The following is a 17,432-nucleotide window of genomic DNA, read 5'->3' as shown; positions in this document are numbered from 1 at the left end:
CAGGAAAAGCTCACTGATTCCTGGCATAAAGGGTTGCGTTTCCAATAAAGTCACTATACAATTTTAAAATCCTTAGTTTTATGCAAAAATATACTTCATACGTAGCAGGTTTGAAAAAAATGTCTTTTTTCTTTTTCTTTTTGTTTGAGAAAAAATGTAAAAAATTTGACTACACACTATAGGTATGGCTGGGAAAACAAGCCCTCTCATACCTTGCTGGTGGGAGACCGAAATGGAGGAATTTTTCCCTATAGAGAAATATTTAGCAATAACTAACACAATCAAATACGTAGTAACCCTTTGGCCCAATAATCCTACCAGGAAGTTATCTCAAAGACACACTCGCTTATGGCTTATGGAAAAGGTTAGTTCTTGCAGCATTTTTGAAAACAAAAGACAAGAAACAAACCAAATATCCATGAATATTAGACTATATCAAATTATGGTACATCCACTTGATAAAGTATTATGCAATCATGAAAAGGAATGAAAATGATCGTATACATTCATGAGTGGAATATATTGGCAAATGAAATGAAGAAAATAAGTGCTTTTAGTATACTATCTTTTGATAAGAAGTAGATGGGGTTCTATATGGAATATAATAGAAACAATGTCAAGATAAAAATAAAAATGATTATGCGAGAGAAAAGGAATAGGAATGAAAGTTAGATTTCTACAAATATATCTTAAAATTTTGCCTTTAAACATTAAATGTTTTTAAATAACAGCTTTTCTTTTTCTTTTTGTTTGAGACAGGGTCTCACGCTATCATCCAGGCTGGAGTGCAGGAGCGTAATTGTTGCAGCCTCAAGCTATTGGCTCAAGAGATCCTCCTGCCTCAGCCTCCAGAGTAGCTGATACTATAAGCAAGTGCCACCACATCTGGCTATTTATTTTGTTTGTGTAGTAGAGATGGGGTCTCACTATGTTTATCAGGGTGGTCTTGAACTGTTGGCCTCAAACAATCCTCCTGCCTTGGCCTCCCAAAGTGTTGGGATTACCAGGTGTGAGCCACCACATCCAGCTAGCTTTTCTTTTTTATATGCTCCTAATATGATATATTCTAAAGACAAAAACACTAAAAATTTTAAAACTGTAACCAGTTGTCTATTAGTAGTAATTTTAACATAGTATTTTGAAACTATATTATTCATATAATTATAAAATAAATACCTAAATGTATACTATTAGGAGTCAATATTTTCTGAATGAGAAGAGATAAACATAAAATTGGAGTTAAATAAAAATGCTGTAACTTTAAATTTGATTGACTATATTAGTATGAACATGATTTTCTTCTTTCAAAAGTGCATATTATCCAGTTGTCCACTTGAAAGTCATCACCCAGTAGCAAAGAGCATGTACCTATGGTCTGAAAATATATTTTCCACCAAAGGAACCAGGGTTCCTTGAAAAAATGGCTGAGTCCAGGTGTGGGCCAAAAAAGCCTATGAGACCTTTCTGGCAAACAGAATGTTCTAGGATCAGAGAGGTTATCACAGACTACGGAGGTCATGGCAAAATGACTCAGCAGGCAACTGGAAGGGCCTCTTTCTGGCCTAAGATGGGATAACTTGAACACTAAAAGAATGACTACATTGTATAGAAACATAACATTTATTTTAAAAATCCATGAGTTACTAATAATAAACTAAATAGTCACTACGAAGGATGCTAGGGTAGGACATCTCTTAGCACCCTGAAAATTTAGGGAAAGAATCAATCAAGCATTTATACTGCCTTAAATACAGTTCATACAGAAATAAAACATTTGACAAACAAGGGTTTCCTTTAAAGAATTCTAGCTAGTAAAATACAGAAGGAATAAAATAATTAGAAAATTATTGGTTTCGATGTTTGCCCTAAAACAGTATTAAGCAACCATTCATCAATGAACTCTAAGCCATGAGGTGAGAATTTAACTGGGAATATAATAAATGGATGAGATGGATACCATCTGAATCCACTTTTCAAATTTAGCATCACTAAATATTAGACAGACATTATGTGCTTCATGACATGTTGCAACGGAACACACACAATACCACATATGAAGTACTCTTATCTAAAACATTTAATATGACTCTAACCAAAAAATTAAGTAGATTGAAAAACAATATAAATACAATCACAGGAATGTAATTAGCAAGATCCTGAATTTGTGATAGTCTACAAGAACAATAATCCAATTTAACTAACAAATCAAAATGTAGGAATAAAGAGAAGGGAGTGGGAAAGAATCCATATAGAATAAGAGATTTAAGTGACATAACCACCAAATGTTAGATACACTAATGCCATAAAAGGTATTTTTAAAATTTCCTTATCAGTTACAGATATATTATAAAATATTTATGAGTAAAATGGCTATGTGTGGATTTTCTTGAGATGAATAAAGGGGAAAAAATGGAGATAGCTAAAGCAAAATTGGCAAAGCGTTTGTGACTTTTAAAGCTGGGTGAAAAGTCAGTAATGAATACTCCTTTGGTGTTTGAAAATTACTATGTAAAACAATAAAAAATCTTATGCTCTATGGTATACATGAACAAAACAATAATTGAAACACATAGAAACAAAAGAAATTACTAAAGCTAATCAAAAATACGTTTAGGAACAGTGATCTAAATGAAGGTCACTTTTGCCTTTTCATCTGTAAAATGAAGGGCTGTCTGGAAGATCTCTGAAGTTCTTTTCATTCTACTATTTCTTATTTGCCCTTTAAATAAGCCAAGATCATAATTTTTTCTAATATATCTGCTCTAACCCTAATGGACCCCAGCCTCAAGCACCCAGTAGAGTGTTTTCTTTCTCTATATATTTGCTTTTTGGAGATTTCATATACAAGGAATCATGCAATATGTGTTCTCCTGAATGGCTTCTTCTGCTGTTGTAGCAAATATCCATACTTTGTTACTTTTCATTCCCTAATAGAATGCCATTGTATGAATAGACTACATTTTATTTACCCATTCACCAATTGATATTTTTGAGTTGCTTCCACTATTTGGCAATTATGAATAACGCTGCTATGAACACTCACATATAAGTCTTTGCATATACCTTTTTTTGATGTGATAAGGGTTGGTTCCCTGTCCCTGCTCCAATCTCATGTTGAATTGTAATCCCCGTTGTTGGAGATGGAGCCAGGTGAGAGGTGATTGAATCATGGGGGTGGATTTCCCCTCAGTGCCATTCTTGCAATAGTGAGTTATTGTGAGATCTGGTCATTTAAAAGTGTGTAGCACCTCTTCCCTTTTGCTCTTCCTCCTGCTCCAACAATGTGAAGTGCTGGTTCCCCTTTGGCTTCTGCCATGATTTTAAGTTTCCTCAGACTTCCCTAGAATCTGAGCAAATCCCAGCATCATGCTTCCTGTACAGCCTACAGAGTCATGAGCCAATTAAACCTCTTTTCTTTATAAATTACCCAGGTCTCAGGTATTTCTTTATAGCAGTGAGAGAACGAACTAATACAGTATGTCATTCTTGTTAAGACTTCACAGCATAGATAAATAACATGTTCCTAGTACTCTGATTCCTCCTGCTTTCCTCCATGCACGTGGAAATAGTTTAAAGCCACTGGCATTTAAAATTATAAGTTACTCATGAAAGATCAACAGATATTCAAGAACTACAAGCCACACCTATATTACACAAAACACAGCCTCGGACACAAAATTAATTATCCAAGAAATATTTTTATTATGATTAAAACAGTTGAAGAACCATAAGCCTCTGCTTTTCCATTAAGCCATTCTTCCTTCAACTACAGATCAATGGGTTGGTATAAATGTTGAGTATATCATAAGGATAATGAATAAACTAACATATCCAATAAAGAAAGATGTAGTTGATACAATGAAGACAGCATAACAGTGTTTAACTTCTGTACCGGTTTCACTACCGAAAAGCAGAGAGGGATGGAATTCTGCTCCAAGTGTTGCTTATGCAACAATGGGCCATTCAAAAGTGTACTTTTAAATTCAAACATAAAACTGCATGAATGATTTTTAATGTTTTTCTCACATAATTAAATAAGTTCATTTTTTGGAAAAATCACTAGAGTTTTAAAACATATAGATAGAAGATATACTAGCATTATCTTATGGAAAATAGTTTGGGATTAATGATTTAGAAAAATTATCAAAAAGGGAGGCAAGTATAACAAAATTCTGTAATATTTCTAGTCAGTAGGTTACAAAAAGGTCAGGTAGAGTGGGAAATCAAAAGTTCATATAACCTCAAACATTCTAACTTAAAATGCACAGATGCAAATTCATTCACTGCTCTTTGATGTAGAGTGAAAGCATTTTTTTGCAAATGCACCCACTGATGGGATTCTCATCCTGTCCTTGCATACACAGCATACAAAGGCTTGCCTTTGATGTTTTCCTTTTCTACGTAGATCAAATATTTCAATACATCTGCAAAATAATTTATATGTAAATTCATTTATTTCATATTTTTATTTCATTATTTTAGTTGTCTCATTCGATTATAATTCAATAGCATAATTTTTTGGTTAGGGTAGGTAGCTCACCAAAGATTCTTTCTGAAGTATTTAATTTTGCTTTTATGGAAATAGCTCTTCCTGGTTTTGCATTGTATGTATATGATATTTTTTAAATTACATTATTAAAATAAGCAATTGTAAAAACAGGCCTCAACAGGTTAAGTAAAACAAAATTTTGAAGAAATATAACTGGCATGAGCAGGTGAACTAGAAATTACTCTACTGGTCCTAGCCCCAAAGGGTGCAAAGAACAGACATTCAGCATGTATTACTGAGGGATTGGAGATCTTATTTGAACAAGTTTGTGACTGAAGTTTAAGAACTTCTACAGATTACTAGATACAGGAATGATGGGGAACTTTGATCCATACACTGACAAACCTTTAAGAAATCATGACCTGAAACTTGATTTTTTTTTTTTTTTAGTTTATCCAAACACATGCAGGCCAAGCAAAAGCAACCACCTGCTACTCCTTAATTTATTACACAATTTGTAAGAAAGGCAGTAGAAAATGAGAAGACTGTGGATAGATCACATGCACCAGAAACAATACAAATGATTCTCTCAATAAAATAATAATCTAAGCCAAGCTTGTTCAACCTGTAGCCTGAGGGCCACATGCAGCCCAGAATGGTTTTGAATGTCGCCCAACACAAATTCGTAAACTTTCTTAAAACATGAGTTTTTTTTTTTTTTTTTTTAGCTTATCAGGTATTGTTAGTGTTAGTATATTTTATGTGTGGCCCAAGACAATTCTTCTTCTTCCAGTGTGGCCCACGAAAGCCAAAAGATTGGACACGTTTGAGTTAAGATATAAATACAGAAGCACAGCTCTCCAGAAACCATTTTTACTCATCTACAGAAATTATCCCTCTTATCTAGGGAAGAAATGATCCAGAACCATCTTATGTCTACTAGTTAAATGCCTCCTATCATCTATCCCTTAGTAAATAATTTGATAAAAAGAAATTTTAAAACTCTGCAAATCTTACTAGTGTCATCAGAATTGAAAAATCACAATTAAATTTAAAGACAAGTAATATGTATTGACAAATGACATTTCTAAAAATCTCTGAGAAAGCACTGGCCTTCCTATTTCCTTAACTATTTTTAGGCATATTTTTATTGCAAGCACACAATGGCACACTAAGCAAAGAAATCTGTTTACACACTAAATGTTTCCATACAAGCAATATGCAAATGGCTTATTGTAAATGTTCACAATTCTCAGTTATTAATTCAGATTAGCAAGTTCATATTAGCGAATGGAAGCTGAGTCCAGGCACCTTAATTCTCTGGTTTAAAGCTGTGTCTTGAAGCATCTAGAATATTTACTGGAACAAAGAAGATGCTCAATAAAACATGGTTGAATGATTTCTCTTTCAGATACACACATACTCTATCATGTGTTCAAATGTTTTCCTAATTTTGAAAAAAAAAATCTCATTTCTTAAAAGCATGTTGGGTTAGAATTTTTAATGTATTTAGTGTGAAATAACAGTTCCTTTCAGCATTTGACCCTGATTCATAGAAAACAGGAACCTGCACAAAGAATAAATTATCCTCAGCCATTCAACAATCAGGCTGTCTTCTAGCAATATATAAAAATAACCAAGCTGTAGGGTTGCTAAACATCTATATTCCATGAAAATCATTTTCTTCTTCCCATCTATCGTAGAGACATTTGCCTTTTACTTTCAGACTGGTGGTTTGACAACTCTACCAAATAAGTCATTTTATATATATTCTCCCCAATCAGTAAATAAGAATATATTTTATATTCCTGTTTGTGAAAAAGGTCAAATTACAGATTAATTAAAATGAGCTCATTTAAGAGTAATTGGGACGGACACGGTGGCTCATGCCTGTAACCCCAACACTTTGGGCGGCCAAGGGAGGCAGATCACTTGAGCCCAGGAGTTCGAGACCAGCCTGAGCAACATAGTTAGATCCTGTCTCAATTTTAAAAAGAGTAATTGCACGGAGTTAAAAGAAGCAATGCACGGGAAATAACTCTAAACCAGGAAGGGAAGAAACTTTAGTTTTGCCACATGCACTCCCCCTAGAGCAAGCATTTATTAAGCACCTATGCTGGCTTTGGGTAAAGAAATAAGTACAATTCCTGTATTTAAAGAACCAACAGTTTATTATTTGACAATATTAATCAACTACACATACACATAAAAAGTCTCAAATGTTACCTTGTTCTCCCTTTCTCTTTAGGTGTCTTTGGTCAACAAATGAGCACTTTTGAAACACCCGTAAAAACATAAATAATAGAATTTACTAAGGTACAATGTGCAGGAGACTATATATGAATTAAACTAATAATTACCACAACAGTGTGAGTTGTTGTTTTGTGCATAATTTACAGGACAAGGCATAAATTCCTGAGAAGGGAGTTAACTCGTCCTCAGTCAGTAAACTGCAGACCTAGGTTTAAAACCCAGGGAACCTCATTTCAAAGACCCATTTCTTTCTCCTATGCCATTCTGTTACTGTATGCCCTATCTGTGTGCCCAGCACCACTGAAACACCAATCTAAGATCTTAAAATTCCATTTAGAGTAACAGATTGAAACAAAAAGAAAAAAACACACACAACACATTATGCGAACCTATCTAATAAATAGTTCCTCTGAAATGACATCTACTAAAAGAAACACTAAGTTATCAAAAGAAAACCATTAGCTATATGCATACTAAAGACTAATTCATTATAATTATGCCTTCATGATCTGTAAAACTATATTAAATCTTTTAAAACAAAGGAAAAATACCCATATTCTGAAAAGTAAACAATGTTTTCATCTGCCTCGTTTAAACAAACAAAAATACTACTCCTGGCCCTCCCAACTACCATCACATTCAGTACCATAGAAAGGTATCTGATTTAACGTATAAACACTGTAAAATCCATTGCAATTCTTCCTCCCAGAAACAAGAAAAGGAAATGAGAAAGAAATATACAGTAGTCTCATTTATACAAACTTTCCCTGAGGAAATAGCTGGACCTAGAAACAAAGGCGTATATAACACGCCAAGTAATGGTGGCGGTCAGTACTTAGCAATGTCTTAGCAAAGACTTTGTTCAAAAATAGCCATTGAATATCAAAGCCATTAAAACAATTTTTATAGCACAAGAATTTTGGTATTATAGGTGTGGTCCAGTTATTATGAATGTCAAGATACAGAAGCTAAAATCCTAATTTATACATTTACTTTTTGATCCTAAAATAAAAATATTTTTATTGTACGGATCTCACAAAAAGATCATTATGTTCTATATTTTGTCCTCAATTTCATAAGCACCACTTATGTTACTCTTACAATATTTTCTTAATTGTGTTCTACCACTTTTCTTATAAAAAGTTAAAAATATAAAAATTTTATCTCAGAAGCAAAACTAATTCTATATCACTGATATCATTGCTTATATTTATGAATTTGATGAGATATCTATAATATATGTGAACTTTAAGAAACCACAGATGACGTTGACCAACCACCTAAGTTTTTTTACATCAACAGTATGACACTTTGAAAATCATCTTTAATAATTTTAAACAAAACAAAAAACACACACGTAACGCGTAATCAATTTGGTATACCATCCAAATATTTTGTTGTTTAAACAACAGGGTATCATTATTTTCTAGAGTTTCTTATTAGAAAAAAAAATTGTGTACTGTTTCAGTTCAGGCATTATAGCATGATTAGAGTACTCCTATTAGACAAAACATAAACTCAAACTTAAGTATATTTTGCAAAACGTGAAAATCTTTAACAAACAAGTGACCTCAACTAGAATTATAAATGGGCTTCTCCATATGACTTGGGAGTTTCATGACATAATTGACAACAGGCTGAAGTTAAAAAACAAAAATGGGTCAGTACAAGACACACTATTTTGAATAGATGGAGACAGGTTTAGAAAGCGCTAGTTACTAATTGTACATCACCACATATATGGTTCATGTGCCAACTACTGCATGTGTCTTTGTAAATTACTATCTACTTTCCTTTGACAAGAATAAATTGTGATAAGAAGGCATCCAAACATTCCAAGTTATAGCTATATAACTTCAAAATTCTACAGAAAAGTCATCCAGTTCTAAAGATCATTGCATAATTATTTCAAACATGAAAATGGAATTATACTCATTTATTGATTGATTGATTGATTGATTGATTGATTGAGATGGAGTCTCGCTCTGTCGCCCAGGCTGGAGTGCAGTGGCAGGATCTCAGCTCACTGCAAGCTCCGCCTCCCGGGTTTACGCCATTCTCCTGCCTCAGCCTCCAGAGTAGCTGGGACTACAGGCGCCCGCCACCTCGCCCTGCTAGTTTTTTGTATTTTTTAGTAGAGACGGGGTTTCACCGTGTTAGCCAGGATGGTCTCGATCTCCTGACCTCGTGATCCGCCCGTCTCGGCCTCCCAAAGTGCTGGGATTACAGGCTTGAGCCACCGCGCCCGGCCGGAATTATATACTCTTAATATTGAATGTATACTGAGTTTGTGTTAAACAATTCTGTTACTCACCTTAGTTTTTTCCTTTTCCATATGGTTCAGTAATTTGCTTTCTAAAGAACGTAGGGAATAAACAAGACACCAAAAGGTACCTTCTCCTCTTCCTTATTAATGACATCATTAAGTTTGCCTATGTATAGTCTCAATCATCTGACCTCATGCCCTACATGAATAAGGGGATTTGTTTAGTTGTTAATCCTCACAGTGTGTGGTTAGCAGCAATAAACCAGTGACAGATAGTAACTTGATATTATCTTTTTTATTTTTAAAATAAAACATGGTGAGATTGCAGTTTGTGCTGGTCTGGTTTATGTCAACCTTAAATATGATCAAGTTTCTTTATCAGCAAAATTTGGAAAATGTAAATCTCATGTATTTATTTCTAAGGGAAATTTACATTTGAATTATATAAGTTAGATTTCTACAAGGTATTTAGAAACACAGCCCTTGTTTTAAAAAAAAATACAACCAATGATTCTATTGACTATTTTTTGCATTTTATATACATTTTATAATACCAAGTAGATTTATAATTTGAACATTTGGAATCTCTCCTAAGTATATGTATTATTTCTCCTTCATTCTATAAAGATTTTTAATTAATCTTATCATTTCTTCTAAGAAGACTTCTTTAAATACTAATTAGCTCTGTTAGAAGAAATACTTTATACCACAAGACAATGTTAACTCAATTTTTTCTTTTAGGCCACCAAACTTTCAACACAAACCATTTGGAGTTTCAATTAAAGGATGCATTTGGCTATCCACAGATATTCTAAACCACAATTTTATCTTACATAAAAAGACTAATTCTCACATTCATCTAATATTACATAATACCAGATGTCTATTTAAGGGGTGAAGTTAATGCAGTCCTTAATAAAAGAATAATGTTTTAGCACACACAGAAAGTACAGTACTGCAAGCAAGGAGATGAGTCAAGTTGCATTATTCAGTTAGTTTAGCAAAGTTATATGTAATCGTGTACCAGCCAACTTAGAATGTCCACGAGCAACCTTCTTATTCAAGGTTCATGCTGACAGAGTTAATATTACACTCAAGGTCTGCCCTAAGGGTCATGTACTAAAGGATTCTTTATTTTTTTAATTTAATGCAGGTAAATTGACTAACTGTAATTGTTACTAGCAAGAGGGTTGTTAACACAGAGATGCCTATGCCAGGGGAAAGAGTACAGGGGAAAGAGTGCCAATCTAGAGATCAAAATGCTTAATTCTAGTTTGAATTTCTGTCTAGTACCCGAAGAAAATACCTAAAGTTAGCTTCATAGGGTTCTCATTTTTTAAATGATAGAGATTATTCCTTGTAAAAGCTAAAGCCCTAGATTAGTGTAATTTATCATATTGTTTACTGAAGCATTTACCATAATTTGAAAGGAATCTCGCCATGTCTTAAGGAAGTGTTTCCAGTAAGAACATAATGAAGAGCAGTAGTTAATAATATATACACACAGAGTTTAATGGATTAAGCATTACATTTAAAACAATTTTTCTTCTCTAATATGCATGTACATGTAATCATTGCATATACATTTAATGCGTTAAGAAAAAAAATTACATAATTTACTCTCCAAAACATCAATTCATAAAAACATAACTACTTCAGTTTTTTCTACAAAAATGCTGACAGAGAAAAAGAGTCCTCAGACATATTAAAATGTGTAAGGGTAATAATAGTTTGAGAGAAAATATTAGATATTTTTAAAGCAAAAGATTAGGAAAGGTTAAATTATTTTAAAAGTTTTACACAACATATTTACTTACAACTGTTCCAGAAAGTCTCTATAAACAGTAGTTCCTTTAGCGCTTTACTTTTAGAGGATGCTGAACCAACTGCCCTGCTCTATTACTAACTCAACTATTTATCATGTATGTGTAAGCGCCAGGCACTTCTTACCTCTGGCAAATATGTAAAAGAAGGAATTCACTGGTCTTATCAAATCATTCTGGGAATAATCATACTAACATTTTCATAGGCTCTTTTTCTGAAGAGAACGTGTTTTACATACGTTTTTACATAATAAAAATTACAAAAATAAAAAGCAGCTCCTTATCAAGCAATTTTAAAACTGGAAAAACCAATTTTTTGTTTCCTTTATAAAGTTATAAATGCAGATTCTCAATATATACAAAATCTTTATTTTAATTCATCATTTGATCTTATGGCTAAGAAGCACATCTGTATAATATTTTTTAAAACCTTAAAATTACTTGTAGGATGATAGTTTGAAGAAAGCTGAGTATATAAAAATAAAATTCGGATAAAAAAGCAGGCATTTAATTTTGTAAAAAGAAAAAAAGAACCAGGTAAACTTCCTGGCAGATGCCCTAAAATTTCTCCCAATGGGTCCAGAGCAAACATCATTTTCTACCATGGAAACTTCAATTCAGCCAGTGGAAGCTGGCATTTCAGTCTCATGGCTTCACTTCTACTAACGTTCTACTGTGAGAGCCCTGATGTGAAAGGAGAAGACTTTAAACACCTAGATTTTATAGTCAGTCCTCTTCTAAATCAAAGTGCATCTTTGCAACAATTCCGATATTTCCAGAATGTTCAAAATCAAATGCAGACTATTCTGAGTGACAGAAACTTTGATACAAAATTACATGTCCCATTACTTTCACTGACAGAAGCATTATTTCTTCCTCCATGTGTGCAATACTGACTGATAAGGTTATAGCTCAGAATATCACAAGAACTGTCACTGGCATTTGCTTTCTAGCCTTGACTGTCTCTTACACAGCTCTACGTACTTTGTACCTATATCTCTCTCCACAACAAAACATTTTTAAGAAGGTGTTCATAAGAGTAAGTAAGCTTTAATGCACAGCATGAGGATTGTAGCTAATAATATTGTACTGTATACTGGAAACCGGAAATTTGCTAAGAGTAGTTTTCAAGTACCTGTACCATTTTTTCAAAAAAAAAAAAAAAAAGTAACTATGTGAGGAGATACATATTTTAATCTGCTTGACTGCAGTAATTATCTCAATATGTATATGTTTATCATAACATCATGTTGTACACCTTAAATATATATACAATAATAACTTCAAAAAACAAGATGTTCAGGTTAGCACGGCAGTACATGCTGTAGTTCTAGCTACTGGGGAGGCTGAGGTAGGAAAATTGCTTAAGCCCAGCAGTTTGAGGTTGCAGTGAGCTGTGACTGTGCCACTGTACTCCAGCCTCGGTAACAGGAAGAAACCCTGCCTCTTAAAAAAAAAAAAAAAAATGCATTCATAGTTTCTACTTCTTTACCTCATAGCCTCTCATGAGTCCAATTCCATCTGGCGACCATCCCCAACCCCACCCAGACTTTCCCATATCTTCATTAACACTAATGCCCCTCATGCTGATATTGAAGAATACCATGCAGCTATTGAAGAACAGGATTCTTACTGGAATCTTATCTTGCTTGATTTCTTCATGGCACTCCAAACATTTGATGTTGCCAGTCCTGAAATCTTTCCTACATGCCATGCAATACATTCTGTTTTTGTCTCTGTTGTCCTGCTGGTAGTTTGTTTTGTTTTGTTTTGTGTTTTTAAAACGGAGTCTCATTCTGTCACCCAGGTTGGAGTGCAGTGGTGTGACTTCGGCTCACTGTAACCTCCGCCTCCCAGGTTCAAGCAATTCTCCTGCCTCAGCTTCCTGAGTAGCTGGGATTACAGCTATGTGCCACCACACCCAGCTAATTTCTGTATTTTTAGTAGAGACAGGGTTTCACCATGTTGGCCTCAAACTCCTGACCTCAGGTGATCCCCTAGCCTTGGCCTCCCAAAGTGCTGAGATTACAGCCGTGAGCCATGGCACCTGGCCCCTAGTGGTAGTCTTTAGTGTCCAAATACTCCCTCCTCGTATGCCCTCAAAGATACCCCAAGTTGCATAATCAATTATATGGGATCACCCTACTTGGGGGTCTTACTATCCATATTTTAAAATCTCTTGGGTGCCTATTTTTCATCTCAAACTTGATAATGTCAAAAGTGAACTTTTCACCCCTCCTCCCTTAGTCTCTCCCACCTCAATAACAGCCCCAATATGGTCCAAGATCTAAGAATTCATCTTGGTTCATTCCTCTCTTTCCCTCACTTCCATTTTCAATCCAAAAAAGATGCTGAATTCTTGTACTTCATCTACACTACAACAACCCTCCCCCAGTCCAATTCAAACCCCCGTCCTCTCCCACTCCATCCCGATAGTCTCCCTGCCTCTGCTCTCAGGAGGCATTCCAATTTCTTCCACAAAACTTCCATGTCAACATCTTAAAATGTAAACTATCAATTCATTCTCTGTTTTAAATCTTCCAAACGCTTCCCATGGCCCTTAGAATAAATTTCAAACTCCTCATCCTGGTAAAGGAAGCCCCAAACTGCAGCACTATCTAGTTCTCATGGCCCCTTCATCAGCCCACTGTGTTCCAGCAACACTGGCTTTTTCTAGGTCTGGTATATACAAGCACCCCCAGTCTCAGAGGCTTTGCCACTACTGTTCCCTGGACCTGGAATGCTTTTCCTCACTCAGATCCCTGTTTAAATGTTTCCTTCTCATAAAGATTCTTAGTCAAGTCTTTGGTAGCATACCAATTGCTATCCCATCACCCTATTTTAATTATCTTCAAAGCATTTATCACTTTTTTTTTAAATTTATTTTGTCTGGCTGCCCCCTCTCCCCACCCACCGCCAACCTGGTTCTCCCTCAGAATCTAAACTCTGAGAAGACACCTTGTCAGTCTTCTCCTGATGCCTATAACAGGGGCTGGCACTTGACAAGCAATCATTAAGTCTTTGCTATCAAATAAGTGAATCAGTTATGAGGAACACTTTTCTTTTTAATTCAACCACTTAACTATTTATATAAATTGTGATCAAGTGTCCTTGGAACAACATTATGATTAACATATATAAAAAGGGTAATACTATTAGCCCTTGGGGAAAAAACACAAAAATAATTACGATCGATATTTAATTTTTAAAAATAAACTTATTGTTTTGGAATAATTTTAGATTTACAGAAAATTAGTAAAGTAACTAAAGACAGTTCCCATATATACTTTACCAAGTTTCCTTTAATGTTAATATCTTATATAACAATGTACCTTTGGCAAAACTAATACTAAAATTAGTGATTATTAACTCAACTCCAGACTATATTTGGATTTCAAGAGTTTGTCCACTAATGTCTTTTATATGTTCCATGATCTAATCCAGAATGTCATATGGCATTTAGCACAAGTTTAATTTTGAATTGTAGCTTGATTTTTTTTTTTAATTTTTCAAAATGTTTTTTCAGTTCTGTATCTGGCATATACAAACCTTACTATTGGTCTTAACTTATTTAAAAAGAAGTAATTTGACCCAATATAAAAGAAATAATATGCCAGGAAAAACAAAAACTCACTAAATCATGAGTTACACACACACACACACATACACTACTGGTAAAGACAGAATGACTACTACAGTATAATCCAAGATTCTTTTTTAGATTTTCTTTGAATACCTTCCTAAGGATGCTGCCCTAAGCTTCTCCTGAAACGTTTTGTATATGCACCTATGCACCTGAGGATTCCAGGCAGCATTAAGGGAGAGCGACACAGGAATGCTGCTATATACCTGAATGCAGATAACAGTAAGAATGCTCACAATGATCCTTCTTAGGAAAAATAAGAACACAATCTTCTAAACCAAGATAAATTACATTCATGAATAATAAGCTTAATATTAGCTTGATTTCCGAAAGCAACTTTTAAAGAGTGTAAAACAACTTCCTTAACACAGGCATCACTGAGGCACAATGGAAATGAAATGGGTCAAGTGTAAAGCGAGCTGGAGAGAAGGCTAGCAATAGTACAGGCTATTCAGATCTAGCTAATTAATACTCTGGGAAAAGAGAATTTGTGTTAGGAAGTTTTCCAGTTTTTCATAAGACATAAGAACTATGAATTTTTATGTAAAATTTTCTGTGTTGTCAAATAATTTGCCCTGCTAAACACAGCATTCTATGTGGCCTTGGGAGAATGGCACTGAAAACAAAGTACATGGCTAGATCTCACCGTTGTCTGTTCCTATGCGTAGTGGCCAAGAGTTGCCAACAGCAGCCACAAAAAAATAATTCTGGTGCTTCTAATAGGATGGTTCTAATAGGAATAGCCTCAGATACATAAGAAAAGCAGAGACTGATCAGGAGAAACTTACTCAACATTGACTGAGCCTTTATGACATGGAGGATTGCAAGGCACTGAAGGAATAAAATGCCAGCTCAGAGAGTGGGTGTGTCAGAAAGGGTTATACTTGGGAGGAATAGCAAATGCAAGGGGAGAAAAGAGGTCTTAATGCTTCAAAGAAAATAACTTGTCAGCCCAGCACAGTAGCTCATGTGTGTAATCCCAACACTTTGGGAGACGGGGGCGGGCAGATCACTTGAGGTCAGGAGTTCGAGACCAGCCTGGCCACATGGCAAAACCATGTCTCTACTAAAAATACAAAACTTAGCCAGGGTGGTGGCATGTGCCTGTAGTCCCAGCTACTCAAGAGGCTGAGGTATAAGAGTTGCTTGAATCCAGGAGGCAGAGGTTGCAGTGAGCTGAGATCATGCCACTGCACTCTAGACTGGGCGACAGAGTGAATGAGACAAAAAAGACAACTTTCCAAGCAAGGCCTTTTAGGCCATACTGAATTTAGATTATCTAAAATCAGTAAAACAGGGAGTCATATGATCTTATTTGCATATGGAGATATCATTATAATGAAAATGGAAGGGATTGATTAAAGGGTTAAGACCACAGACAAGCAGATCAATTAAATGATCAATAATCCAGGTAAAAATTGCCAAGACCTGGTAGAATTGGGAAGAGAGGTAAGGAAATGGGTTGAGGAGACATTTAAGTGATAGGATCAGCAAAATTTAGTGACCGAGTCACAGGTTAACAAAAGGTGAGGGGGAAGACCAGGAGAAATCCCAGTGTACGACTACAATAATTCAGTAAATGATGAGACCAACCACAACTAGGATAGAAATTACAGGAGGAAGACAAAACTTCACAGGAAATGAGTCATTCAGGATTTTTGAATTTGAGAGTCATATTGGAAACATGGTCTTTAAATTTTGCAGTCTCCAAATGAGATCAATTGCTTGTATTTTTTTGTTTTGTTTTCTTTTTGTTTTGTTTTTCTATCCAAATTACTTTCCTATTCCTAAGTAGGGGTAGGGAAATTTGGTCTTTTCTTACATTCTAAGTGGAAAAGTGATCCAAACATGTGAATATTATCATAGATCACAGGCTCTCTAATGAGAAAGGATAAACAGTACAAATCATGACAAAGTCACCATCTTTGCCTGGGAAATTTTCATCAGAACTGTCCTGCTATCTCTTGATAAGTTGAAAGAATCTGGGCTATCCCTGCCTTCTATTTTCCCAACAGGAAAAGCCAGGGAAGTTCCTTGCTCCCTTTAGCCTTGAGAACAATATTAAAGAGCCTTCACCAACACTGATGAGGTCTTGAATCCCTCGGAGAATTCCATGTAAGCTTCAGGAGATGCAGGGTTCTTCCTCCTTGCTCTTAATGACCTGTCCTGTCCTGCCCCGCCCCACCCACGCCATTTCCCAGAACACAGAGCCTATTTCCACAGGACACTTCCCAGCCTCCCACAGACTCTCAGGCCCAGGCAGGACAGTCACCTTACAGCAGGGACATTCTCTCCGAGTCTCTTGACCAAAAAGTCCCCTTTTAGCTCCTCCAAACAGAGACCACAGAGACTAGGGCCTTCCTTCAGGTCTTTTTTCATCAGCCTCTGTCTCAGTAACTGAGTCTAGAGGGAAAGAGAAGCCTTAAGATGATAGCACTCCACACGCTTAAACCAAACATTAAAGGGAGGGTAGGGAATGTGCAGGTATGAGACATGGGTCAGGCCTCCGTCTGCGGGAATGTTTGCATATTGCACTCAGAGCCAAGATGAGGCCTGATGAGAAAAAGGTTTGCCTCATGAATTTTAAAATATGATGTGATTTACTTTTATTTCTTTTATAGCTTACATAGTGATGTCACTGCTGTCCTACAATTCAAGCAAAGTGTTACTTTTGCTTAAATGTGAGGTAGTTTAGCAACACAGAGCTGACTACCTGGACCCGATTCCTGGTATTCCCATTAGTTGTCTGTGTGACCTAGAGCAAATTACTTATCCTCATTCTCCTAAATCCACATCTGTAAAATGGGGTAGTCATAACAGCCACTTAGGGGACTGTTGTAACCAAAGTTCTCAGCACGGTGCCTACAGTGTAGAAATGGCTGACACTGAGGGTTCTAATGCCACAAATGAGAACATAAGAGGCCTTTGTAGTAAACATTTTCTGAGAATGAAAGGAAT

At 35.4% G+C, this 17,432-nt stretch overlaps 1 protein-coding gene across 1 annotated transcript in view; it reads right to left on the bottom strand.

Moving 5' to 3' along the window:
• The window catches only part of COBLL1 (cordon-bleu WH2 repeat protein-like 1), a 100,387-nt gene extending 83,511 nt beyond the window's left edge, over window positions 1-16,876 (bottom strand). The window contains exon 1 of the mRNA XM_011947082.1: window positions 16,747-16,876. Coding sequence (XP_011802472.1) covers window positions 16,747-16,853 — 107 coding nt within the window. The 5' untranslated portion in view covers window positions 16,854-16,876. The remainder of the gene's footprint in view (window positions 1-16,746) is intronic.
• Between the last annotated feature and the right edge of the window lie 556 nt (window positions 16,877-17,432).

Source organism: Colobus angolensis, unplaced genomic scaffold (genome assembly GCF_000951035.1).
Source record: "Colobus angolensis palliatus isolate OR3802 unplaced genomic scaffold, Cang.pa_1.0 Scaffold259, whole genome shotgun sequence".
Lineage (NCBI taxonomy): Eukaryota > Metazoa > Chordata > Mammalia > Primates > Cercopithecidae > Colobus > Colobus angolensis.
Note: the sequence above shows the minus strand (reverse complement) of the source record. Positions and strands in the feature narration are given on the sequence as shown.